This window comes from Pelecanus crispus, chromosome 6, assembly GCF_030463565.1.
Source record: "Pelecanus crispus isolate bPelCri1 chromosome 6, bPelCri1.pri, whole genome shotgun sequence".
Taxonomy (NCBI): domain Eukaryota; kingdom Metazoa; phylum Chordata; class Aves; order Pelecaniformes; family Pelecanidae; genus Pelecanus; species Pelecanus crispus.
Genome location: NC_134648.1, coordinates 61,459,944 through 61,486,763, shown reverse-complemented (window position 1 = coordinate 61,486,763; position 26,820 = coordinate 61,459,944). Strand labels below are relative to the sequence as shown.

Here is a 26,820-nt window from a genome sequence, read left to right as displayed (position 1 = left end):
TGCTATTACATGCATACATACAAGAGCTGATACTAGCCTGTTTCAAGAACTCTTCCAAAGCCATCTCTCCCTGAGCCACGAGCAGTACATCTTTGACGATTGCTTCATTTCTCTGTAAATCGACATCCCAGATCTGACCCAGGGTCAATTCTGAGACAACCCAGTTAACGTGAAGCCTCTTCATCAGCTGTTTCCAGTGACGATCTTTAAGGGCTTCGGATTTCAGCTCAATAACTAACATGTTTATCTACAGAAGACAAGAAAGCAAGTTACATCCTTGAACCTGAACTATAAAATACATGCCATTTTAGAAATGAGTACAACTTACCTTCATGTAGCCCTTCAGAAGTCTCTGAACATACTCATAAGAGGCATACTGTCGCAAGCGGGCAGGGAAGTTTTTCAGTTGGTTCAGCAGACCGTCCAAGTTCTGTCGAAGCTGTCAGTAACATACAAGCAATGAAATCTTTCTCTGCAAGTGCTGTGCACATAGTTGTACAAGTTTAAAACTGTCTACATATTTTTACAGAAACCTCTTGCTAATGAGATACTATCGACAGTACAGCTCATCTGGTGTTACATGTATTTACATAACGTGTGGTTACTCTATAGCTAGGAATGTAATTTTATTGGTCTGATTAAGACTTATGACATAGTATTGTCACAGGCTGTTTATGGCTTAGTGTTCCTACCGCCCTCTACCTCCTGAGCACTGAACTAAACCTGATGCTGTTCATCCAACCATATAATGAAGTTTCCCTAATGAGGTCCAACAGCCTATTTAAAAACAGCAGTTTCTTCTCTGTAGATGCAGTCCAACCTCAATTTCAAAACTACTGGAATTGCATAAATCCCCTGCAAAATTACCTAAGTGGTGACAAACCCTGTGAATTTTTTTAGCTTAGCATGAAAAGAAAAATGCTCACAAGATACTGAAAAAGGTACCTAAACACAGAAAATGATCTGGAACGTGACAATTAAGCATGCCTATCTCAAGAGGTCTAATTCCTAATCTGCATATACTTCCAGTAGTTACATTGTTTATGTATACAGAAGTGAAGTACCTTGCGAGGCTGTACTGAAACCCAGGGTTGTTCTTTCATTTGATCAATCTGTTCCCAGACCTTAGAAAGTTCAGACCAGACGCCTTTGAGATCCTGCAACTCTTCAAGGGCTACCTATAGTAGAGAAAGTATCAAACATCAGCAGTTACTCCTAATTTCTTCAAAGTCATTAGCATGGGGGAGTTAAACAGAATACTTTTCACATGTCAAAAACCTTCAGCTAGCTTGCCAATTCAACAGAACTGCAATAGCAAGTGACCCAGATGAGATTTTTGTATCTCAGGTCACATAATAGCTTCACAAGATAAGACAGTCAAGGAAGAGATCACAATGTCTTAAGGCTAGAACTGAATGAGCGTGGAGATTGTGTCTCGGCACCAGTACATCGCAGGCTACAAGTCACTCTCTTAAGGGAGAGAGATAGAACAGAAACATTTTTATCCAAAACTGACAGGAAGTTGTGTGAGCAGGTTGTACCTGGACGCGCTCTTCACTGCCACTGAGTAGTCCTGTATCTGTTAGTTCCAGAGCTTCCTTGGCCTTCGCACACTTCTCACGATCATCCTTCAGCCTACCGAATTTTCCTTCGTAAATGGTAAGAGCTTGAAGAGCCTCTTCTGGACGCAGGTTTCCCTAAAGTTTGCATGGGATACATTAATCCAAAAGTGCTACAATCAAGTTTAAACTAAGTTAAAAGCAAGGACTAAATACTAAATGTTGCTTTGTCTCATTATTTTCCCATTTCCAGTCATCTGACAATAGGGCTAGGTACTAACCCAGAGTAAGTCTCATCCCACTTTTACATACAGTTTTTGGCTTCACTAAGTATCACGGGGCGGGGGGGCGAGGGCCAAAAAACCAGCTTGCTTCTGAATCCTCCTACATGCATGCCTCTGACATATCCCTTGTTTCAGCCAAAGCTCTGTTAGTAACTGAAGTCATCTTGCTTTTTGCACCTAACAGAGGCCTATGTTTTAAGGGTATATATCCCTCTGCCCGCCCCCCCAGTCAACACACTGGCAAGTTATTATAGAACCCTCAAAAAGATTTTACCATCATCTAAAAATGAAAAACTGCAAAAAAAGCATAACAATAAATTTCTTACTGAACGCAGAGAATCTACCTCATTTGCTGAATGAGTCTTAATCATCACTACTTACTGTTACAGGCTTTGTTTTCTCCCAGTCTGTTAGCAAGTCAGTTGTTCGGCTCTCCACTGCACGATCCTCTTGAACTATCTTCATCTGCAAATTTGCTACTTGTTGTTGAATGGCAGAATCCTTTCTACGCATGATGTCATTAAAGGCACCCCATTCTCCTTCAATGTTGTCAATGTACAGCCAAGAGGATGGAAACTGGAACCTTTGTTTCTCAAGCAAGCGCTGACCATTGCGATAAAGCTACAAGAGACAGTGGTTGTTAAGTTAAAAAGACAAAACTAACTTAAGTCGCAAGGCTAAATATTCAACATACTTTAACAAGCGCTCACTATAGAGTTCACAGGATTCCTCAGGATATAAAGTTCAAGTCTGTTCTCAAGTAACTTGAATATCATAAAGCTGCAACTTAAGAGCTAAGACTGACATTTGCAGAAGAAAGAATCCAAGCCAACATACCTCAACTTGCTTTTCAAACTGCTTGATTTTACGTTTCAAGGACTGCACGTAGGTGATGAACGTCACTGCATCTGATGTGCTGGCAGTGTCCACTGAATGCTGCTCCAGTTCTTGACGGGACTGTTTGGGGCACAAATCAATGCTTTAGAAGTCTAGAACAGTTGATCTGGAAGTGGAAAAACTGGAATTTGGACTTGTCTTACCTTAGAAATTTGTGAATGAAACTCTGTCATATTCTGACCAAGCATTTGGCCAAATTTGCTGAGCACTTCCTTGTGCCAGGAGTCATACTTCAAGTTCACCTTTGATTGTACCTACAATTGAATAAAGTTACATAATAGTAATTTGTCAGCCTTGCTATTTTCTGTTATACACCCATTCTGAAATTTTGTGCATTTATCACAAACAATAATTACAATTTCTTACCTTGCCATAGTCTATGACAACAGGTCCAAATTCCTTTCTGGTTTCTGCATTATCAAATGTTCCTCTTGCCTTTCTTATCTGAACTAGAAGGGCTTGCCACTTATTCAGGTCTTCTCCAAGACGGTTGTAGATGTTTTCAGCCTGCATATCCCACAGACACTGGTACTGCAGCCAAACCTAATTGAGGTATTTCACAACGTTCAGAACTTCTCCAGTATATTCCAAAAGACGTGTGTCCCCCCAGCCCTCAGGAAAACTGAGAGAAAAGTCCATTCCTACCTTGACATACTGCTCCACTTCAGTCACAATTCCCATGACAGCAGAATATGAGTCCTCCAGAGCTGCAGGACCATCAGGCATCCTTGTCAATGCATTACGATAGAATTTCTCTTCCTCAGACAGCTCATAATGCACTCCGACCTAAGAACCACAATTACAGATGTGATATACATGAATTTCTAGGGCACTCGGATTCAGTCCTAGAACAACACACTAAGATATTGAGCACAATTAATTGGAAAGTGAAAATAATTGCTCAGACTTAGATACAGCTTCATTACACTTACCTGGTATCTCTGACTTTGAATTCTTGGTAGTGACAGGATTACCATCTTCCAAGAAAACATTTCTTGATAAAGTTTGTACCTACACTCTTCAATTGGTGGATTCAAGTATATCACCTGGTTGGTTATTCTTAGTTCATGTACAATGTTCTGCAAAAACAGTAAACACACTCAGTTTTACTGGCAGATACTACTACATGTAGACAAGAATTCTGAGTTTCAAGAAGTAGCACACACTTTTGAAAAATCAGCTTGCACTTTAAATGGGAGGAGGCAAGTATTCCTCCAAAACCAGATGCAGAAGAAATATTTATCTCCCATGTAAACCTCAGATATAATTCTTGTATTAAGTAATTAACAATAAAGAAAAAAAACACCAAACCCCCCGCCTCCCCCCAAAACTTACTTTGATCTTGGGTTCACCACCAGGCTTATGGCTCACTTGAGGAGCATCTGTATCCATATCAACTTCTGCTTTGTCATCTGCTTGTCCAAGAAGAACTTGGGTCCAGGCCCTCAGTCCAGCTTGCAAACGAACACCCAGGATTCTTTCAATCTAAAGAAAATAAGCCACACTGGAGGAAAAAGCTGCATCTTCACCACATAAAGATCCCCACTATTGATATGTTCTGACACCAGGCACACTATGGTGCCTCAAAGAACCAAGTGCTCCTTTACTAAGTCATTAAAGAGGTTTAAGAGTTTTGGTAAATTTTCACTGAGTATTAATTCAAAGCTTCTCCTGTCCTCATGGACTTAATGGAATTAAACAATTTTAACTGCTTTGAAGCTGGCCTAGTGTCCAATAACCTGAAACTTAACTCAATAGGCAGAACCAAACAACATGAAGGCAATGAGTCTCTTGCTACCGGCATAGCAAATTTGCACCACCCTTTATCTACCTTGCTCCTCAGCGCCTTCTAGGCAGTCAAGCTGTATCAAAACTTTTTTCTTCAAAGGACAAAACTCCTGTGGAATTAATTGATCCCAAAACTCAACAGCTAAAAACAAACAGGCCTTGCATATTCTGCATATTGAAAATGCACTGAAATTTTCAGAGAATAGGGAGACAGAATTTTCCCTGGGTGACTATGAAGAGTATATTCAAAAAACATTTTGCAGCTGATTAAAATGTTTCCTCTAAATATATACCACCCCATGATCTCAAACCTACCTCCATATCCAACTTATTGACCCAGATTGGCAAATTTGAATATGAATGAAGATTTAAGTCATCCACAGCTTTCTGAACCCTGTTCAAGATTTCTGAGAAAGTCTTGTGGTCATACATGCATGTTTCCAATGATCTCACTTCCAGGTCTATTTTCTCTTCAATAATGAGCAGATCATCCACCTAAAACGGTTTAGGAAAAACCAGATGTTCAGTTTGACAGGTTAGATAGATGCAACAATAATTATGCAGTAATGGTTAACCACTTTATTTAGATACAGCAAGTCTATCAATTTTAGTAGTACTAAAAGACCCATTCAGCTGGCCAATTTGTGCCAACTCAATCAGCTATTTAACCAAAGAGCTACAGAACAAGTCATCAGCTATCCAATTCCACTTTTAGTTAACGACACATTACTGAAGTATAAATGTAAAAATTTTGCAGAATTTGAAAGATAAAACAAACCTTTTCCTGGAAACTGAAGACTGTCTCGGCTAAGCGCTGTACATATGGATCAAGTTTGTATGATTCCCACACAAGTGCAATTCCTTCTGCAATCAAAGCCTGCACCTCTTTCTTCAAGCCAGCAACCAGAAGTGAGATAGTATTACGCTCTTCTACTTTCTCACATGTTCGTTCATACGTACGGACACTTTCAATGAGAGAAATAGCAAATGGATACAGCTGGTTTGCTTGGTGAGCTTTGTTGACAATTGCTAATGGAACACGGAAACCAAGCCACTTCAGGTTTCGAACTTCTTTTGAAAGCGTAATTATTTCTGGGAGGAAGTTGACTTTCAGTTTCAGGACATTTCCAGTCCGACCTCTAACACGAGTGCTTTCAATGGTGAAAATACGACCAGACACACCAAGATTGCGTTGCTGAACTTTTCTTGCCCAGTCATCAAAGATCTCCTGAGTGTTGAGCTTCATGCGAAAGCTATCTCCATCCTGCTTTAGCTTCTGACCTTCTACGTGGTTCTCCCAACCTTTGCCAAGGACATCCTCAACACGCTTCATGTAAGCCGTCAGCTGTCTGTCAATCTGTTTTGCCCAAATTATAGACCCAGACACAGGAGGTAAGTCACGAACGTGACTCATTTTACAAGCTTGACTCTGCGGGTATTGTACTTTAAATTTGTCATGAAGAGACTCAATATCATCCTTTACGCGTTGGATCAATTGTGTTTGATATTCACGAATGGCACCGCGAATGTGAGGTCTGACAAACAAGGCATTAAATCGAGAGAAGATTCTGAACATTTCATTGGCATTCTTTGCTGTACCAAGCTGGTCTCTCAAACGGGCAGTTATTCTTGTTTCAACTCTATCAATTCTTTCATCATATCGTTTCATAGCTGCCTCCCAGGCTTCTGTACCTTCTTTGGAAACATCTAACCCATCTACTTCCTTAACATTCTCATAAGCAAGATTGACTTCTTCAATTGCATTAGCATCTGCAGCATCAAAAAGGACTTCTGCTACTTTCATATCCTGTGGTTCAGGTACCTCTCCTTGATTTTGCTGGGCAACAGCAGTTACCTGCATTAAAATCACAGCTTAGTGAGTTGGATGCTTCAGAATTTCCCTACAAATAGCTAAACACAGTCTTCTAACAAGCATTGCAAAAAACCTACAAATTAGTACCAAATCCTTAACAAACTTTCAGTCATGTTTCAGATTTAAGTTCCACTAGGAAAGGGGCAACACAGTTACTTTACAAACTTCCACTACTGTGCAGCATAATCTCATTTTCCACTGTGGTTTAGCCAAGCTCAAGTATTTACACACTTATTAATCTCCTCTATGTTACATCACAGACACAGCAAGTCCAGACATAAGTCAGAATTCAAGCTAAGCCTATTAGCAAGGTTCAAAACTAGATTGTTTTTGGAAGCAGACAGCAAAACTGAATGTTACATTAGTTTTACATGGGTAACTTTTTAAAGCAACAGTGAACACTCTTGAAGAAGCTGCACAGATTTTTGACCAAGAGTATTACCTGAGGTCGCAAGACTCTCACAATAACTGCCCTCAGCTGCTCATGCTGACGCCTGAATTTCCTCATTTGATCAAGACGACTTTGGAGTTTCCTATGAGCAGGATTGATACGCCACACCATCTTCAGGTTCTCTTCCCTTTTTCTTTTCACAATATCTCTCAGCAGAACTTGTAGCTTCTCATATTCATCATCCCAGGTTTGGAATACTTCAAAGCATGCAACCATTACCTGAAGAGTTTTAAAATAAGAACTTTAGCTCCCAAATGAAATGCTTCCTGAAAGTCACTATTCAATGCAAAAATACAGCTGCCAGTGCCACAATGCAAAAATAAGCCACCAGTATCACAAAACCATGAACATACCTTTTCAAATTCTTCATAGGCAACATGCATCAGTTTTCTGGTTCCTAACACTTTAAGTAGCTGAGAGCTCAGATCTCTTGAAATAGCCTCCACTAAACGCAATGCCCTTTGGATTGGGTATTTTGTGTTTCTGATTTTTCTCAAATGGGTAAATATTGCAACAAGGGCCTGCCTTATCTTGTCCAGCTCAGTAGCAGACAGCAAGTCATTGAGTGGGAAGTCTTTCATCAGTGGATTATAGTCATTCACAGTTTCCAGAGCCTGTTTTAGACCTAAATGTAACAAAAAAGATTTTGAATATCACTTTTCATGTCACTAATCAAATCTGTAGCTTTAACTAGACCAAGGTTACTCTAAACAGCATTGTTCTTTGTACCACAAGGTTCAAGTTTCATAAACAGTTTAAGTTCCATAGGACTTTTGTGAAAAATTTTCACCTGTGTCTGTATCGAAGCTGACAGTTGCATGAAAACGTTTGCCATGTTTTAGAATATCCAGAGTCAGAAGAACTTCTGGACTTTCACGTTTTTCCTGGATGCGATACAGGGCCCGTTCCAAATTTAACCAGAAGCTTATCTCCTGTAATGCAGTGCCTGATGCAGGATCTCGATCTAATTTAGTCACCTTCAAAGTAATAGAAAAAGACAGGAGGGAGAAAAGCATTTAATTTATATACTTCAACTGTAAAAACTTGCTCTGTTACTAAGCATAATTGAAACACGTAACATCATCTAGGTTTTAATAATCCAACCTCAAGACAGTTTTGGCACTCATTCTGTGGGAAGTGTAGGAACTGCAGCTCAACAAGAGTCAAAGTTTAACTCCAGTGGTCCTAAAGGTCGGTTTTAAGACCTTCATGTAATATCTTCAGCATAGCCTAAAAAGGCCACCTGTCCACTTTCCTGATCAGTGTCTGTATTCTGGTTAATGACAGATGAGCCAGGCAAGAAAACAAACATTTTATCCTCTAGAGTAAGAAAAGGCACCACTGTTCCATGAGCAATAGGTGTTTACTGTGCCCATGGAGGGGAAAAAAAAAAAGCCAGAGTAGAGATGAGATGCCATTTCTGAGTGATAGCAGCAGAACAGCAGAGGTCTTTTGAAAAGTAACAGGCAGGAGTACAAAACATTACAAGGTAGGACTGGAGCAACTGTTCTGTTGTGGATGCACCTGGGGAAATAACAAAACAAGCCAATGAGACCTGTTTCTCTCAATCTGCTGTAAAGATTTGAAGAACAGTCACAAAATTCACAAGGTTACTGTCAGTTACTTGAGTCTGTTACATAAGATAAAATAGTCATGCTCTCAGCTACCTGCAGAACAATTTAGACTAGACTTAGTCTAGTCTAGAATTAGAGTTAGTCCAATTTAGACTAGCATCTCTGGTGACTCAGAAAACTGGTCTCAGATCTTCAGAGTATTCCTGCATGGAGCAGTATTTACCAGTTAAAATGTGAAGAAGATACACAGTACTACATATAAGTTCTTATCACGTAGTCTGGTATTTGTTTGGCCTTTTTTTACCTTTTGTATCTCTCTAATCCAGCGGTTGACTCCAGACTGTAGCTGATTGAGGAATAACGGATCCTCAGCCTTCTCACCAAAATCTGTAACCTTTGGTTTTTCTCCACGTTCATAACACTGCTTGGCAACATTAGTAATGGTTGCATGAATTGGCAGACTAATCTCTGGAATTTCAATATTCTGCTGCAGATGCAAGAGGCCCATTTCAAGTTCTGCAATCTTTTTCTCAACTGAAGGAGCCATCTTATCTCCATCCCTGAAAAAGCACAGATGTCTCCATGTAAGAAGCCAAACCAAAACCCATACACAACATGTTTAAGCCATCTGAACTACTTCCCCAGAGCCAGCAACAGCATCATAAGCAACTGTGTGCTTAAACAATTTCACATTACTTGCCTTGAACAGTCACTGTTATTTTTTTCATTAAACACCTACTTTAATTCATTAGCAGAGAAGTGCAGTATTCAGACTGAATTACCTGTCTGCTTTGCCAGATTCTCTGATGTAGGACTTGAAAAAGGGAGCAACAGCATTGCTAATGAAAGAGTGTAAAGTTTCATATGGAGAATCTTCACTGAGAGTGAGCACTCTCAGTTGGGAAGACACTGGTTTGTCAGCATCAATCACTGGTGTACGCTTAATGAACGCCAGGCTGCAGAACAGAGCAGAGAGTTACCAACTAAACATCTGAAAGTTAAGTAACAGTTAGAATAGCTTTAATCTGACTGCAAGTTCAGGTCACAGGAGTCAAATGCTAACCTGCATCATCATACTTTATAATCTTTCTTCTAAGAGACTTGAACACAAGTCTTCCAATAAATACATCTTTATACTTCAGAATCAGCCAAACTTATTTATCAATAAGAACTTTGCAGTGTGGGCACGCTAAAGAGGTACACATCTTAAGAAGCTTCATGTTCAAATAGGCATTAAGGTAAGTGACAAATATGTAAGAGTCAAACATAACTGAAGATTACTGAACCCAAGTTGTGTGCGTATGTTACATTTGCATGTATGCCAAATTAACAAGACTTTGTTTCTTTAACCTCAGAGCTAGAAGTCCTAAGTCCATTCATTTCAGCCTCATGACACACCCATGTTTTATCAGAGTCTCCACCTTGCAAAGCTATTGCCCCACTTGAATAAAAACATCACATGAAGCACTAGGTAAATTGGAGGTAAATTTGGAGGTAAACTAGGTAAATCTGCTTGTGTAGGTTTTGCATTCATAGGGTAGAAATGTCAAGATCTATTTTACTAACTCACCTGTTTGATTTTATTCCATAATGAATGTCAGTGCTGATACTGTAGGAAATGAACTCTTTTTCCTCTTCTCCTTCATCTCCCACATCCTCTGCAAAATATATGCCACGTAAGGAATATTTTATTTCTAAGGCATCTGCCCCTCTCTCTCTCAACCATCTTCTGCTATTACCAGCCTATTTTCTAACCTTTCATTTCTACACCAAATTATTATGCAAAATAGCTTAAATTAAATTTAGCTTTGCAATATCCCTCAAATTCAGAGCAGGTTCATGATTTTTTAACACAACTCTAGTAACTTTTCATGTTGCTATAAAAAAAAAAATGGTAAAACATTACAACAAGCAAATTATAACCCACATTCTGCTTGTGAAGCAGAGAGAAATCTTCTGCAATACGGAATGCGCATTTATTTGTAGAGATATGCTACCAGAATAACTACGTTTAAATGAGAACATTAAACAGCTGCTTTTTTCTTTTATCGGTCGCTTTGTATATTCAGACTTTTTCTTTAAAAGCAATTTGGAAATTAAGCCTCTGAACAAAAAAAACCTCCCAACAAAACAAAAACCCAAGCCATAGAAGTACTCGGGCATTACCACAGCCAATGTATCACAGATGATGTAATTGCTGGGGATGCAGGCAGTCGTGCTGCAATGCAGTGATTTTGGTGCAGAAGGTTACTCCCTGTTGGGGAACACACTCTGACTGGACACATTACAGTGGACTCTCGTCCTGCTCTGATTTCATTTGGCCCTTCATAGGAGATACAGCCTCAGGGTGTCACATTTGTGATCCTGAGCACCAGAAGCCCTGAACAACACCGCACTAGACACCGCAGGAACCCCTACGAAAGCTGTTTGGCAGGCTGTGTAGTTAGCGATACCACACAGCAGTTTCCATTACTCAGAAATATGGCTTCTGTTTTATTGTATTTGTAATCAATAATTTACTTCATACTATCTAGCCCATGCACCAGTTTCAATAATAATACTGTTTTTAATAGTATCAGAGAAAATAAGCTCTCCATATGCTGCTGGAGGTTCCGAATCTGTTAAGTTTGAAGACTGGCTGTCAATCAGAAAAACCACTCCCCAAATAACTGCTATTAAACCAGAAGACATCGATGGAAATGCCTTCTGCCCATAGTAAATCAGTATTTAGCTTCTAAAACACATAGTAAGTGTCTCAACTTGTTTTTAACCATAAATATATAACAATATCTATGTGACAAGCCTGGAACTAACTCATCACCACGATCTTTCATTACTTCCAACCCAAACTAAGCAAAACCAACATCACGAGCCAGACATAAGAGAAATCTAGAAGTCATTTGCATAGCCTATTAACATCCAATAGATTTTCTTTAAATTTTGTTAAACACTCCATCACGAATTCATAAAGAGTGTTGTTCTCTCCCCCCCCCCGCCCCCACTCTAGAAGATTCTGCTGTTATCCCTGCTGAAAAAGAAGTCTCAAACCTTGGAAGGGGAAGGAGGCGGACAATCAGTGGAAACAGGCATAAGATAAACAAAGACAGGATATTGTAAGCAACATCTTAAATTCACAGTGAATAGACAGCAAGTGGAGGAACCTTCTTCATATTTCCCTCAGTGCACAGCAACGACAGGGCATATATCCAGTATCTTACACTGTGGCTGTTGACATGTTAAGCACTGCAGTATGAAGTATGACTATACAAAGGTCTGATACACATCTATGGAGACCAAAACAACAGCACACTGGGAGCAGGAGAGATCCAGAAGTTTCGAATCAAAATTTTGCAAGCTCAGACTGGTAGGCATGTAGCCATACACAGACTGTCAAAAGTCTGTGTTATTAATGAAGCCTAGTTACATTTTACTATTTGTTATATTATTTTATATTATTTGTTATATTATTTTATTATTTGTTATATTATTGTTCATTAGGCTGGATTCTGTGACAGTAAGTGCCTATTTAGCAACAGATTTGTTGCCAAGAAAAAGTCATCTTCGAAATAAATAATCAGTAACAGCGACATGTAAATAACAAGATGTTTCTCGAATCAGAGCATCAACTAAGCTGTAGTATTTAATGCAGCATTTGATGAGGTTCCTGAGACCTGTTTACAATCAGCATGGCCACCAGGCTTTGCTAACTAAAGACACTGCAAGGGCTACATCTTGATTTATCAACTTCAGAGTCTCGCTAATTAACCACGGAACAGCACTTTTCACAGGCTGATTCATTTTTTTTTTTCCTCCAGGGTTTTGGTTTTTTTTTTTTTTTTTGTTCTGTTTTAGACCGGTTACCTGCCTTGCCAAGAAGCAGGTCATTTTCCCAGCCCAAAAGAGGCCGCAGAAGGAAGCGCCTAGGGCCCACTGACGAAGCACTTTCGGGCCTTTCCAAGCGGGCCGGGCGACAGCCGCAGCACACAACGCGCCCACAGCCCGGCCGTGCCTCTGCCCCGAGAGGGCCCGCTCAGGCCCCGCGCCCGGAGAACAAAGAACGAGGGAGGCCGGGCCAGGCGGCGGGGCCCGCCCGCTGAGGCAGGCCCCGGCGGCCGCCGCCCTCGCCTAACACCGAGCCCCGCGGAGCGGCTCCCCGGGCCCGGAGACGGGCCGGGCCTGCGGCGCCTCCCCGACCGGGGCCTCCGGCGAGGCGGGAGCCCCCGCAGGCCGGCGGCGGCGCGCCCCTCCCACCCGGCGGCAGGGCGGCGGCTGGAGGCAGGCAGCGGCGGGCGCCGCCGCCATTTTGGCAGCGCGGCGGCCGCCCGGCTCTCGCCTCACCTTTGAGGGTGGAGCGCTCCACCAGCACCGTGTGGACCTGCGGGTCGGAGAGGAACTTGCGCATATGCTCCACGGCGCCCTTCTCCTCCAGCGCCGCCTCCAGCACGGCCGGGGCTTCGCCGCCGTCCTCCAGCAGCAGCGGCACCAGCTTGCGCAGGTGCTTCTGCAGCACCGACACGTCGGCCACGTTCTGCACCGCAGAGCCCGACACCTCCATGCCGCCTTCCTCGCCGCCGGGGCCGCCGCCCCCACCGCCGCCGGAGTCGGACATGCCGAGGCAGGGAGACCGGCAGCCGCCCCGCGCTCCGCCCGCTCAGCCGCCGGCCCGCCCGCCGCGCTGCGGGAGACGCCTGGCCGCCGCGGGGGAGGCCGGGAGAGGCGGCGCCGCCACGCCCCCGCCGCCGCGCCGAGGGGCGGCTCCCGCTGCCGGCACCGCCCCGCCCGCCGCCCGGCGGCGCGGCAGGGAGCGGGCCGCGGCCCCGCGGGGGAACGGGCGGCGCCTCCCCGGCACCGCGGCCGCGCTGCAGCCCCGCCTCACCCCCGCGTTTGGCAAGCGTGCTCTGCGCGTCCTTCCTGCGGGCGGAGCGCGGCAGCGGAGCGGCGAGGGCAGGGGAGAGGCCCGCCCCGCGCCGCCGCCCCCCGGGTGAGGGGTCTCCCGCCGCTGCCGCCCCGTTACCTGGAAGATAAAGCAGCCCCCGGGGCTCATTTGTCCGGAGAACAACAACGTTTATTTCATGCCAGAAATAAACCCAGAAGCCATGAGAGCAGGGACGTTTTTCCGTGCAGCAAGCAGCAGGCCAGCCTGTCACCGTGCGGGGCGCGTCGGGCGCGGCTGCTGTCCGTGAAGAGCGATCTCCCCCCGTTACCTCGGGTGCTTTACGTGCCCCGCTGCTTACGTGAACCCAGCACCCGAAACGTTCATCCCAGTCTCTTGTGAGGACATAAAGAACAGAGCAGGGACTGGAAAGCACAGCGGGGAGAAAGGGACTTCTCCTTCAGAACCTCATTTAATTTTTAAAAATCCTTTAAAAATCCTCTTTTACAGCTGCCACATACACGCTGGCCATACATCAGTCAAACATATAGACTGATCTAAGGTACTAGATGAGTTTAGCTCACCACTGCTGACAGACCAACCTGTTCCTCCTTGCCCAAACCTTAATTTTATTTTTAATGGAGAAAAATAGTGGTAGATACTCATCTGAATATTCTATTTACAGAATACAATTACGAAGATAGTGTTTAATATAACACTCGCCTATTTCCATTTTCCAAAGTCTAGTTTGCTCACACCCTATCATTCTTCTACATGCAGGTTATGTTTTAGGATTACATTTAATTAAAAGAAAAAAAAAAAGCAAGCTGAATTCCACCAAGGCTACCCCATATCTGGTCCTGCCTGACTGCTTTCCAATCGGGGGAGAATTATCTACTACTTACATCTACATAGTGTCAGTACAGGCCAAGCATCCAAAAAACACAGGTTAAATTAACATCCTGGCCTTCAGGATGTTTGCTATAAGGGTATTGATAATACTCAAGTATAACTTGGCATCTCTTAGGAGGTTGGCTCAAGCTACATTTCAAAGTGCTAGCGTGCACATTCTTCTAAAACAGCCATCATCTGCTGCACCAAAACATCACAAAATTTTATTCCTGTAAAATTGCTGCCAGGAAAAAGTAAGGAAAGGAAAAGTAAGGAATTAAAGAGAAGCAAGCAGGACAGATACGAAATTGGGGGGTTGGGCTAGATGACCTCTAAAGGTCCCTTCCAACCCAAAGCATTCTATAATTTTATGATAAGAATTCAAGAATTCTGCTGAAGTACAGAGAAAGCAGGGTCAAAAAAACCCCAAAAGTCTCATCTTACTGTAGGTTTTAAAACCAGAAATACTCCATGTGTGACAAGACTTTATGGCATAAAGAACAAATCTAGGATTCCAATATTTAAATGCTAGGCTACTTGCAACTAAAAGCCAGCGTAGGTAAGACACTTTGTATTCCTTTAATCCCTTCAGCCTTATCCACTGTGCCAAAGGGTGCGGGAAGATGATGTAAATTAAGTTAATCGAAGCAAAGACAAGATAAACTAGCTTTTTTGCACAAGTTCTCATGTTCAGTTAAAGCCTATGAAGAGAAAAGGCTTTAGCTTGCTCAGTCATGGTGAAAAATAGTTTGCCTTGACCTACCTCTAGTTAATTCTGAATGTCCTTTTCTTGGATACACAAAAGACCCGGCCCTTCTCACAGGTATGTGACAAGCCATTGAAATCAACTATCCAAAAGCCAAGATTGCCAATATGACACATTTCCCCTATAATTTAACTGAAAATAAGTATATCAGAGAATCAGAGTGAGAACAAGGACTTGTCAAGACATGTAAGATTTGCTCCTGTCAAATGCCACACAACATATATAGAAAGAAAACCTTGTGCATAAAAGAAACAACTTGGGGGGGGGAAGGATGTCTTTTTCCTGTATTTAATAGTTTGGTAGTATGAGAGACTGAAAAACAAAGCAAAAAACCCCAAAAAGCAACAATCAGAGCAAATCACTTGCTTTCCCATCTCTAATCCTCTTACATCTCTCATTCCATAGCCAGAATACTAGAAAAATTACTATGGCAAGGCCTTCATGCTAGCACGAACCCTCTTAAGTGTGGTCTTCTGGATCACAAAAATGCCTAAAATAGCTTGAGGCAGAGTATGTGAATATCCTTCTCCCCGCCTTGTGGCAAAACAGTAGAAGCCCTCTCCCCTCAACACCACAGGGTTGATGCGTATGAAAGTCCATGTTTTGTGTGTGCAGTCCTCCACTTGTACAGGAGTGAATGCACTCCCAATATGACTGGGTTCAGAGAAAGCCAGCTGCAGTCATGCTGCTCTTCAATTATGTGAGGAAGGAATAACATATTACCCTCTTTAGCTCCGCAGTAAATTCTCCCTTGGGAAATTTTTCATATAAAATTTTTAACTACATCAAAGTTTTACTTCATAAGGTAAAGACAGCCCAAGCCAAGTCTCATCATATAAAAGAAACTATAACCCATGGAGACAGCGATATGGTAATTAGAATGGCTTTTCTTAATTAGCTATATGCAGTCTGAGTCTCCAAAAGCATTATGCACAGTTAAGGACAAGATTTAAGGAGCAGAAATGCTCCACTTTTAGGTGGATGGTCCATAATGGGATCCAGAACAATACTCTGGATAACCTGGAATCGTAGCGCTCTCCTGTAAGTACCATTTCTAAGGTACTAAAATAGTTTCCATAAAGCAAACCAACAAACCTCCAAACACAAGCATATTGTGCTTCACCAGCACCTTCCTTTCCACCTCTAAAAAGCCAAACCAAGCAAGCAATGCCAAAAAAGGGTTTTGGTCAAAGCCCCTGAGCTTAATTCCCTTAGAGAGAAAGCACTGAAGTTCACTTCCTGAACATGCTTGCAACTCCGTAAGGTTATATATATATAAAAGAAACCCCAAACGTATCACTACCGCCAGTATCTTAAAACATTGTATTTTGAGAAGTATTTGACCCGAATTTTGTAAACGGAACGACTGAATTTTCAGCTGTTTCAGTATCTAGCTTTTGATTCATGATCAAGCTTGGGAGCGCATGCCATGAGCTTACTCCTGAGCTTATGCAGAAATCTATTTCCGTCAGTAGGCGAAGGCTTAATTTGTAACTCAAACCTGTTAGATCTGTAACTCAAGCCAGCAGTCAGGTATCGACCCCAGGCCTACAACCACCCCCCTCCTCCCCACGGGCCAAACCCCACCACTTACTGAAGGTCAGCTTTATGCGAGCAATTCCCTTCGTTCTTTTGAAGACCTGTATGGATTCCAGAGGGAGACAATTCCTACTGCAAACTTAAGTTTTTTCCTACATCCTTGCCACCTGACCACGTTATCATCTACCACACTATAATCCCTAATTTTACGGCTACTTTGCTTGAAGCCTGTCAATATAGAAGTGTTACTACAGCATGAAAGGTGCGTCTTTCATATTTGTAGACCGGAGATTTACCAAATTCCTTTCAGTACTGATAGTTGTTCTAAGAGTTAAGTCTGCTTTCTTTACTGAATATCCATTATTCCTGGTTTTTTTTTTACTAATGGCCTTTCCGTAATTTTTTTTTCTTTTGTGAAATTTATGGAATTATTTTCATTTGTACAGCTGATTCTGCAAACAATGATAATCTGAACCCACCCCCAAACACCCTGTGCTAAATTTAGTTTCATGATGAGCAAGTAAAAGTCACATGTTCTTTATTTGTCCATATAATACACCATTTTTTTTTTTTTTAAGTTTTAAAATTAGATAAAAGCATATTAAATGGCAGGTGTATGAAGTTCTTCAGAAACAATGTCAGAACAAAAAATTGAATTACAAAATGTTAAAAAATACGTAGATACATTTGAACTTAACATTCCACTAACGCATAATGTTACAGGTCTTGTCTAATGAAAAATAATTGTGCCACTTACCTATTTTTGCTGTTTCTAGGAACTTTTTATTCTGTACATAGGACAATTCTGTACAAAATATGAAGTCTACATTTTTATTACTTATTACCATAAAACAAGGTACAATGTATGTACAATATTAAAATGAAGCCATACTAAAGCCACACTAAAAAGACACCTGTAATATTACTTTTGACATTCCTGATGTACAGGGTGTAGTTTTGGAAAACGGGGGAAGGTGTCAGACACAGAACTTTATGAAGAACAACAGTCACCAAAATTCTACTTTAATTTTTCTTTTTATTTTGGATGTATTAGTTTTAGAATGGTTTAGTACAGGATTACAAGTAGTATATAAATATTGATAATAAACATGCTAAACCATTAGTGGTGACAGCTTTTGGAATGTTCAGTGGCCCAAAACTTCAAATATGAATTTATGGTGAACTTTCAGCCGTTAAAAATACCATAATATTTCCCTTTTTGGTGAGTGTTTATCTTCAATAAAGAACAGAAATAAAATCTAGACATTGAAAGATGTTCTTATACGTTGAGCATCACACAATCAATCAAACATCGATATACAGTTTGGTTTTTTTTTTTTTCCCCTTGGGTAACATAAGAATAATTCCTTTCAGCAATCTCTTGCACAAACATACTGAACACCCAAAATCAAAGGTAACTGATAATCTACCAGCTAAAGATGGAAGTTCAAACAATGGTATATCAAAATACATAGACATTGCTTTACACAATTAAAAAAGCACCCTTTTTCCCTCAAAAGGAGAAGGCATCTTTAAACTGTTTTAATATAGTTTATCCTAATGGTAAAGCATATTCCTTTTCAAGTTTTACAGGAAATGTTTTCAGACACAGTGGACATTCCACTTAAAGGTTGGGTTGGTCTTCAAATTTCGTTGTTGTAAGCCAATATTTACCACCCACAATTTTCTTCCAATAGACAACGTAACAAATATTGGAAATTGAATGTTAAATGCAACCAACAAACAGCAGGCACTACATCTGCACAAGGTTACTATGAATGTCTGCTTTGCGCATTTTTTTAATGGATGCAGGAGACATTATACTTCCTTAAAAAGTAAAACAAAACTATTTTTAAAGAAGCCACGTTTTTATCTCTTTATGCATCAAGACATTAAACATTAAGTTATATCATGTTACTGCCAGAGACAAAAGAAACTAATCACCCATTTAGAATAGCAGAACACATTTCAAACAGCTTGTAAGCAGGATAAGTAAGTCAAAATACTGGCCACCCTGAGAGAAATCAAATATTGAAGACAAAGCACTATATTTTTAAAGAGATTTTCCTCCCGTGCTTTTCCATCTACAACAAAAAGCTCATTACATGCAAGTAATCTTGTGGAATATATAGCAGCATTTGAAGATCATCAGCAACTCAGATGCATTTTCAGTTCACTTGTGAGGTGTATTTGCAGCACATGTGCTCTTTACAACAACAACAAAAAATATTTTCACCGTAAAGTTATGGTCACTATCTCCTCAGCTCTTAGACTCATTTAAAAAGAAGCAGAATGGAATTCAAGGGCCTGTTCTTTTTCTTATTTTAATAAGCTTGTGATGTTGTGTTTCCTGAAAGGTTATGTTCATCTTTCAGATAAAAACTGATGCAACTGAAATCACGCGTAATATCTGCCACAGAATATTGAACTCCTAGAGTCCAAGAAAAATGCTGAGTATTAAAAGCTCAGATAAGGGAGAAAACAGTGAAAGAGTATTTTATTGACTTGAAAAAACCTTAAAATTAAATTTTATATTCAGTCTATTCCCAGTCATAGTAAAAATTTCATTTTAGGAAAAATTCTTCTACCAGTTCATAACTGGAATACTGGTGCCGTATTATACACTAAAGACTGGAAAATATGGCTTTAAATGTACATAAAGTATTAGGACATGGTATATATATATATATATATCTTTATCCTAGGTAAAGGAGAAATAAATTTACAGAATTCTTAGAAAGGAATGATGACTGAGGATTGTCATGAAAGTTACCAGTTTGTAAGCCACGTTTTATAATATGAAAGAATAACTGTCTATTTTCAAAACTGCTGGTATATTACAAGACAGCAATGATGTGGAAACAACTGTAAAGTTGAGAAATCCTAGAAAAAGTTTAATACTTAAATTTGAAATAATTTTACTTTTGAAAACACACATTTATCATTAGTACCAACTATTAGTCATTCACTTATTTAGACGGAAAGAGTTTATAGAATGCTTTTCTCAAAAATTACTATAAAAACCGCACATTATCAGCTAGCTGGTACTATGATAACACCTCCAGGAAATTGTGTCCACTTGATTATAGTCAACCCAATATTCTGCATATGGAATTGGGTAATTTACCATTGTTTGAACTACTAATCTTGAGCTGCATACTCTATTAAGTTATTGCCTACAGAACTGGGTTGAAGAAAGCTTTGACTTTGTGTGTAACTGATTGGTATGGCACAAAAAAGATAAGTTCTACTGTAGAACTGAGTCCAGGAAAAAAAAAAAAAAACTTTTACTCCAAAACAATATTTTACTGTAATAGTTTAATGCCCATCATGTGATATTAATTCATCAGCTCTGCAATGTGATTCCAAGGCTTTCATGGTATAGATATCCTGAGGCAGTTCTGACTTGCGTCGCACAAGAGGACGATCTTTTTTCTGATCTTTCTGTGCCTGAAATAAAAACAGAACAAAGTTGGCCAAAAATATCAATTACTAAACAATTACTTAAAAATATTTCTTGCACATCAGTATGTTCACTTATGGGAAAAGAAATAAAAAACATATGGGAAAACGTTTACACTTTCTCCTCTTTGCCCCACCAGCTACCCAGTTTCAAGTCTTGAAACCATTTTTTTGCCAGAAGCAAAAAATTAGAAACAACTAACAAATTCTAAGCTATTAGCAATTATGACATTACCACCATGATTATAACTTGATAACATTTAAAAAAAGTCGTCTATCTTCTCACTTATTTTTCATTTTGTATGTCTCTACATGTAAGATATCTTAATTTTTTTCCATGCTTCTTATTACTTGTACTATTCACATATCTGAAAATTTAAGGTATTCTTTTACTGATGCTCTCTCAAAATCAGACAGTATCCCTATCAGAGTATCTTGAAACTATATAATGGTGTCTTTATATAGTCCCCATGTCTGTCACACATACCCTAATTTGCCTGTTAGATCAGTGATGTTTATTCATGTTCTTCTGTAAAAAAAGTCCTTATAAAAAGTGATTGGCTTTTACTTAGCCATTGATTTACTAGCATGTTCAAAAAGTCAGTCAGTCATGGTGGTCAAGTTTTATTTGTAGCAGAGTATTCACTAAAAATGCTCACATAGTCTGGTATAGAAAAGAATACCTGGTCTACTTTCCTCAGTCATTCCATCACCTCTTCAGTATGGACGTTCTGCTACATTGCTAACTTCTAGTACAAACCTTACTTGCACTGAAACTGTATAGATCTTTACATAGTTCCTCACTTCTGAAGTTTTATTTAAAAAATAAAGTAAGCTGTCCTTTCGACTTGCCTTTTTTTTTTTTAATTGGTAACTGTAATACCTCATGTTTTAGCATCAATTTCTGATGGTACTTAGCAAGGGATACATAACCGTCTTTCCAGTGTCCTCTCAAAGACTGATGCAAGAATGCTACCTTGCTTGCTTTCTGCAATACCCTAGCCCTTAATCAATCCCTTTCCTGCCTGGTGACCCAGACTTACCAATCCTCTTGCAAGCTTTATACTTCTCACAGATTTCTACAAATTTTTCTAATAAAAAATCCTGTTTGAAACCATTCTATTAGCTCTGCTAGGACAGGACTTTTATCTTTAAAAAACAGGCTTATAGCCTTCTAATCATCTGATTTACTTCTTGCAAACTTTCTGAGCAAGGAAAAGCAGGAAAGCATGCACTTAGATGGCTAAAGAATGCTTAAACAGTTCCAACCCAAGTTTCAGAATTTTCTTCAGTTTACAATTTGTTTCTTTTCCATTAGTGTCATGTTTTTAATCCCCACCCCTTCTAACAACTGGGGCAGGGTGTGGTGGGTGGAAATCAAGCTCATCCATCAGAATGCGATGCACTCATTTTCCAGCTGGAACACTATCAATGAAGCTGCATTTTACCCCAACATTAGAGCTCTTGAAGTTGAATTCTTTGTAGAAAACAAAGTAAGATCTGGGTAGAGTCTTTGGTTTTTGTTTGGGCTACCATTACTGTTTGCACAGGTGATATTGTATAATACTGGCCCAAATCCCCAAACACTTCAAGCAGCTGGGACTGGGAACTTTGTTCTTAACTGCTTGTCCCAACTACTAGTATATAGTCATACTTCGGCTGCTTTTCTTGAACTAACATTAGAGCACTCAGAGTTAGGAGGTATGAGTTTTAATTCCCTCTGGCCAGGATAGAAAGTGAACCAAGGTCTCATAAATCTTGAGAAAATGATTATGTGCTAGGAAATAGCATAGTAAAAGATGGACACTACCATCAACACAACTCTAAGATTAAGCAGTACCCGTTTTTTTTCAGTAATCTTACATGTACCTTTCTCCACTAGAACTGGTTCTAGGCTCTGGAGCTAGTGAAGGGAGGCCCCTCTCCCCATCACGTGGGCCTGGCTAAGCTATCAAAGGTCTGAAGAAAGGCAAAGGTTTAGAAACTTTAATAAGCCCAGTGCTCCTCACTGACTAGCTCTAACCAGCGTTCCCATTCATGGGAATGCTACCCTCATTCATTGCCCTGGATAAGCATGTAATTCAGCCACCAAGATTTACATGTAATGCATAGGGTTCCACTCCAGAGATAAACATTTAAAAAACAGCAATCACTGAGCATGTCTTGGAGGCATTCCAGCATTTCTTTTGATTTCAACCTTCATCCAAAATGCCATTAATACAAATAATAAATAAAATATAATCTTGCAGGATGACTACACTGGAATTCTAATAAAGTAACACAGGAAGTTAGGCTGACCATATGCTTAGTCTTATTAAATTTCTTGTTTGATACATTGGTTCAAATTAACACACTTTATCTCCAATCTCAACCAGTTTTTCAGCTCCAGATCATTCTTCTGGTCTTAAACTTTTCTGGATTTAGAGATATTCGTATTACTGATATGCCTACCAGATACTGCAATGCTCTCTGGCACCTCTCCATTTTCCATCAGCTCCAAGTTTAAATCTCTAGTTAGAGCATCAGGATTCTGGTTCTACTTAACTGAAGTTAAATTAAAAATACCTGAAGATCACTAAGTGTTAGAGCTAAAGATGAAAAGACTAGAATGACATTGAGAGTCCTTGCCCTGCAGGAGGTAATGGAACATGACAGATGGTGGACTGAGGAAGACCACCCATGACTGGGCAAGACAAATGCACATTTTACACATTTTGTTCAAAACATAGTAGCTTTAGCCACTAAGAAAGCTCTGAGTAACAAACAAAACTGTCATCACTAGAATCTGACCTTATTTTATACAAGTCTTCCTTATGAAAAAACAAAACTGTTATATAGAGAAGAGAATAGAACATGATGTGGTAGATTTTAGCCATATTTTTAACTGTTCTTAAAGCATAATCATTGTTCCCATCGTGACACAAAGAGCTATTTCTAAGTGAAAAGAAAATGAAAGTTTCTGTAGAAGAAAAGTCAAAAAGAGATCATACAGCAGATTCACAGGTATTAGAAGTATAACATTTTATTCCTGGCTGCTACAGTATCACTTAAAAGTAGCAGCTCTAATGAAGTTTATTACTCTAGGACAAATGGTTACAGGGCTGAAAATATAACCCAAGTTTATGTATAGGATTAACAGTCACTTAAAAAAAAAACAGTAATGAATAATTTAGAGAACTTTGTTATCGTCACATGGCTTTACCTGACAAGCCTCTTCTTTCACTGTCTTCTTCAGCATCTGCAAATCTTCAATTAAAGGCCCATCTGTTTCCATTGCAACAGGACTGTTCAGCAAACTCGTGTCACTGTATGTTGGGTACTAATAAAATGCAAAGTGTTAAAATAATCATTCTTAGTAGTAATACCTAAATACTAAGAGTGTATCTGAGCATTTGAATGCTATGACTAGTTATTTGAGATTAGCTTCAATATCTTATGCTTCCAGGCACCAAGTTAATAAATTTTAAAATGGAACTCCAGTACTTTCACTTGGCAGAAGTGTCCTGTTGAAAAATACAGTAAGAATACAAAAAATATGCTTTGATTATCTGAGACTGAATTTTAAAATATTAAGATTTTGCCACTATTGAATGTCTACTTTGGCAATCATTTATCTGAAACTTTATTAATACGTTGTCTAGTGATTTGTGAACAGTGTAGTAATCCAAACACAATGGGTTTACTTTCTGGTGCAATTTTGTGTTGGAAGAGAAAATACACTGTTAAAAGGCCAAATATGGTTAATATACATTTCAAATAAATTCAAAACAAAATATTAAACTTTTCTGTCTTGAGAAAGTAAAACAGCCATAAAAGTCTTTTGGGAATAAAAAAAATCTTGTAGAAACACTTGTATAGTATCTAAAGCTTACTGTACAGCAATCTCAATATTTTAAATTCTGTTTTAGTTCAGATGAGGTGTATGTGGTCTTGAAACCAAAACTCATTTATGAACACACACACACACACTTTTCCCACCACTTTTGTCTTCATAAATATTTTAGTATCTGAGTGTACCAATAACTTAATGCAGATGGGACAAAACAGAAAAAAAACCTAACAGCAAGGATTTAATTAATATAATTATCATGACCTAAAAATCTTAAAATGTATTTTTGTGTCATGCAGACTCAGGAATAGCTCTGAACAACAAGAATTGTCAGTAATTAGACAAATTAAAAAGTTAATAGAAATTCCAGGAAAAAAAAACCCCTTAAAAATCCATTATATAGAGTGCTAAAAGCATTTATATTCTTACGTCAATTCAGTCAAGCACTCAGTGTTCAAATTAATTTTTATTTTAAACTGCTTCCAACTATTAGCTCTCTTTAACCATACTATGCAGAACGTGCTGTATACAGGTTGTGTTAACCAGTTCCAGAAAATGTACAGTTACAAAAAATTACTGGGGAATAAAAGGGAATTTACACTGTAGGACTCTAAATTTTACTACTACTAATCAATTCTCTTATTTAGCCAGACATGCAATAGTTCTTCATTTCTGATAGCAAATGACCACATATATCAAGTACTCTTCAAGCGAGGCTTTTGTATGGCTTATCTGATTAGAGGAATGTTTTTTCACTAAGAGCCAATTGCGTCTTTCAGATGAATGGTTCTTTTTTGATTAACTGATCTGTTGTCAACTGACATTTTGTTTAACAAATTTTATTTGAGCAGTTTAGTAATTGTTCCTTGAGAAATGCCACAAGAGGTAAAAAACATTTATGAAATTCCTCCTCCTCAGAAAAAAAGATGACCCCATACTTTGTTTTCCAATAGCACTGAGATCATAAAGTGTCCCACTTCTGTCATAGAGTACCATTACTCCATCTTCCACCACTTTAAACTCAGCTAGATGATGTTGGAAAGATACAGTACAGTAAGTTTCTTGCTGCAGTATAGTAAAAATTCTGGCTGCAAAGTAACTGAAATGTTTGGGGTTTTTTTCCCCATAGCAGCAATCAGTATGATTAAGGAAAACTGGCAGCATTCTCCAAGCAAATTAAGAGGGGGGAGGGGGGGAGGGGAAAAAACCAAACCACCCAAGCCAAGCCATCCCCTTCTCCCATAATTTCAAAATACCATGAATAGTCTAAAGGACCTTTGTTTCTTTATCAGAATTTCAGCTACATCAAGTAATGCCTGACAGGATGCTTTCCTTTTAATAAGAACCTGAAGTGCAGGCTCACCAGAAGACCGGTCGAATGCAAGTATGAGAACAAATGCAGCAGACAAGAACGTACAGTATTACTTTAATCCATTTGACACAGAGGAAAACTGACCAGTCATAACTCACAGTTTGCAGAAAGCTCTCTTTTGTAATATATTGTTTGCAAAACAGCTTTTCAAGAGAAACCAATTACGGCATCTCTAGATTTTCCATAATTTTGCACAATAACTTTTCAAACGGCAATACAGTATATCTCCTATTATAAGAAAAGGAAAAAGTACTTCATGTCATACTTTTCAGAAACCTTTTTAAAAAAAAAATTACTTGCACAAGAGAAAGGTTACAAATTTTAAAAGTACTTTTATTGTATATCTTTCATAATACAATTAGTGAAATTGCTTTATTTCCATGATCAGTCAGACCTGTTTCCCCCAGTGATATTTAACAAAACTAAAGTATTTAAACATAAACATGTTAATCTTTTCTAAATACCTGGGGATTTGATTTGGCTAGATTTTCTATTTTAACCCATGCTTCTTCCCGTTCCTTCAATTTTAGCTTCTCTCTGGGGAAAAAAAAAAAAATTTAGAAGCAAAAAAGACAAAAGAAACTTGGTGAATCTTGTATCACAACTTGTACACTTTCTTAAACATGAAGAAATTCACTAGAAGAATTCAACAAAATAAATTATTTAGCTATGCCTGTTTCAGCCTAATGCCCAAAATATCACTTACTGTTGACAAGATAATTTGCATCATATCAATACCCCATGACTGCAAAGCAACATTAAAAGGGAAAAAACTTCTATTTTCTCATGAAAGCAATAAATCGGCTGATACTAGTTTATCTTTAATAACTGTACATTGTTAAAAGAGTTAAAATTTAAACAGAAAGAAGTCTTGATCTATGTTGAAAGTGTGTTTGTGTTTTAACTTTATAGTATTTGAATTCTATATTGAAACATAAGAAACTAATATCTGACCATAAAAAAGGGCAGAGAATCTTACTGTCAGCCCAACAGCATCAGGTAATAGTTTAAAGCAAAAGGCCCAGAGACATTTTGAATTGAACACTAACAGAGAAGTACCCGACAAAACCACACTCATTCAAGGGAGTCACAAACCAAGGAGTGATGACATGGGATGCTTTTTTTTCCTTTTTAAATTTAAGTAGGAAAGGTTTGTTTCCTAATGCCTAATGCAATTCAAAATGGTAAAATCTAGAGGTTTTCTGCTTTCTTTCTTACAGATAAACAACTTATTTCAAAGACAGCTGTTCATTCTAGTCTCTGCAAGGTGGTAGAGTTTAAAAGGGCTTTGAGCTTAAGAGCCCTAAAAATGCTCTCAGGCTTCAATGCATAGAGCAGATGATCCAAATGTAAAAAGAAAAAAAAAAAGAAAAAAAAAAAGAAGGAAAAAAAAGCAGTTATATTCAAGCACATACGCAATTTGCCTCCAACTCTCAATTAAGTTAAGTTTGGGCTGGGGTGGAAGAACTCTTTAACCACCCCTTTGTAAGTTCTTGTGTGGTTGGGAATTTTTTTGTTTTATTACACCACTCAGCACTCTGCCTGCCTTAGTTCACACTCAAACCACCACCCAAAAAAAACCCCAAAAAACAGAAGAAAATTTGAACCACTACCTGAAGGAACCCCTGTTCACTTTGAAATTATAAATAGAATTAAAATCCA

The 26,820-nt window shown here is 39.2% G+C and overlaps 2 protein-coding genes across 8 annotated transcripts in view; both read right to left on the bottom strand.

Moving 5' to 3' along the window:
- The window catches only part of DYNC1H1 (dynein cytoplasmic 1 heavy chain 1), a 46,059-nt gene extending 33,024 nt beyond the window's left edge, over positions 1–13,035 (bottom strand). For both annotated transcript variants that reach the window (XM_075712491.1, XM_075712492.1), the window contains exons 1-20: positions 12,765–13,035; positions 9,997–10,084; positions 9,209–9,382; positions 8,731–8,986; positions 7,643–7,829; positions 7,206–7,477; positions 6,844–7,071; positions 5,307–6,383; positions 4,844–5,023; positions 4,076–4,225; positions 3,673–3,819; positions 3,386–3,526; positions 3,107–3,283; positions 2,884–2,994; positions 2,681–2,800; positions 2,225–2,464; positions 1,542–1,697; positions 1,065–1,178; positions 329–439; positions 38–247 (exon numbers count right to left, since the gene is read on the bottom strand). In XM_075712491.1, coding sequence (XP_075568606.1) covers positions 38–247; positions 329–439; positions 1,065–1,178; positions 1,542–1,697; positions 2,225–2,464; positions 2,681–2,800; positions 2,884–2,994; positions 3,107–3,283; positions 3,386–3,526; positions 3,673–3,819; positions 4,076–4,225; positions 4,844–5,023; positions 5,307–6,383; positions 6,844–7,071; positions 7,206–7,477; positions 7,643–7,829; positions 8,731–8,986; positions 9,209–9,382; positions 9,997–10,084; positions 12,765–13,035 — 4,410 coding nt within the window. The remainder of the gene's footprint in view (positions 1–37; positions 248–328; positions 440–1,064; positions 1,179–1,541; positions 1,698–2,224; positions 2,465–2,680; positions 2,801–2,883; positions 2,995–3,106; positions 3,284–3,385; positions 3,527–3,672; positions 3,820–4,075; positions 4,226–4,843; positions 5,024–5,306; positions 6,384–6,843; positions 7,072–7,205; positions 7,478–7,642; positions 7,830–8,730; positions 8,987–9,208; positions 9,383–9,996; positions 10,085–12,764) is intronic.
- A 4,606-nt stretch (positions 13,036–17,641) lies between these two features.
- PPP2R5C (protein phosphatase 2 regulatory subunit B'gamma) overlaps positions 17,642–26,820 on the bottom strand; it is an 84,031-nt gene continuing 74,852 nt past the window's right edge. For 4 of the 6 annotated variants that reach the window (XM_075711822.1, XM_075711827.1, XM_075711824.1 and 1 more), the window contains 3 exons: positions 25,623–25,695; positions 23,160–23,276; positions 17,642–19,945 (listed from right to left, as the gene is read on the bottom strand). In XM_075711822.1, the coding sequence (XP_075567937.1) occupies positions 19,814–19,945; positions 23,160–23,276; positions 25,623–25,695 (322 nt within the window). In that variant the 3' untranslated portion in view covers positions 17,642–19,813. Of the gene's footprint in view, positions 19,946–23,153; positions 23,277–25,622; positions 25,696–26,820 lie in introns of those variants that run through there. The other 2 variants (XM_075711826.1, XM_075711825.1) reach the window with 2 other exon arrangements.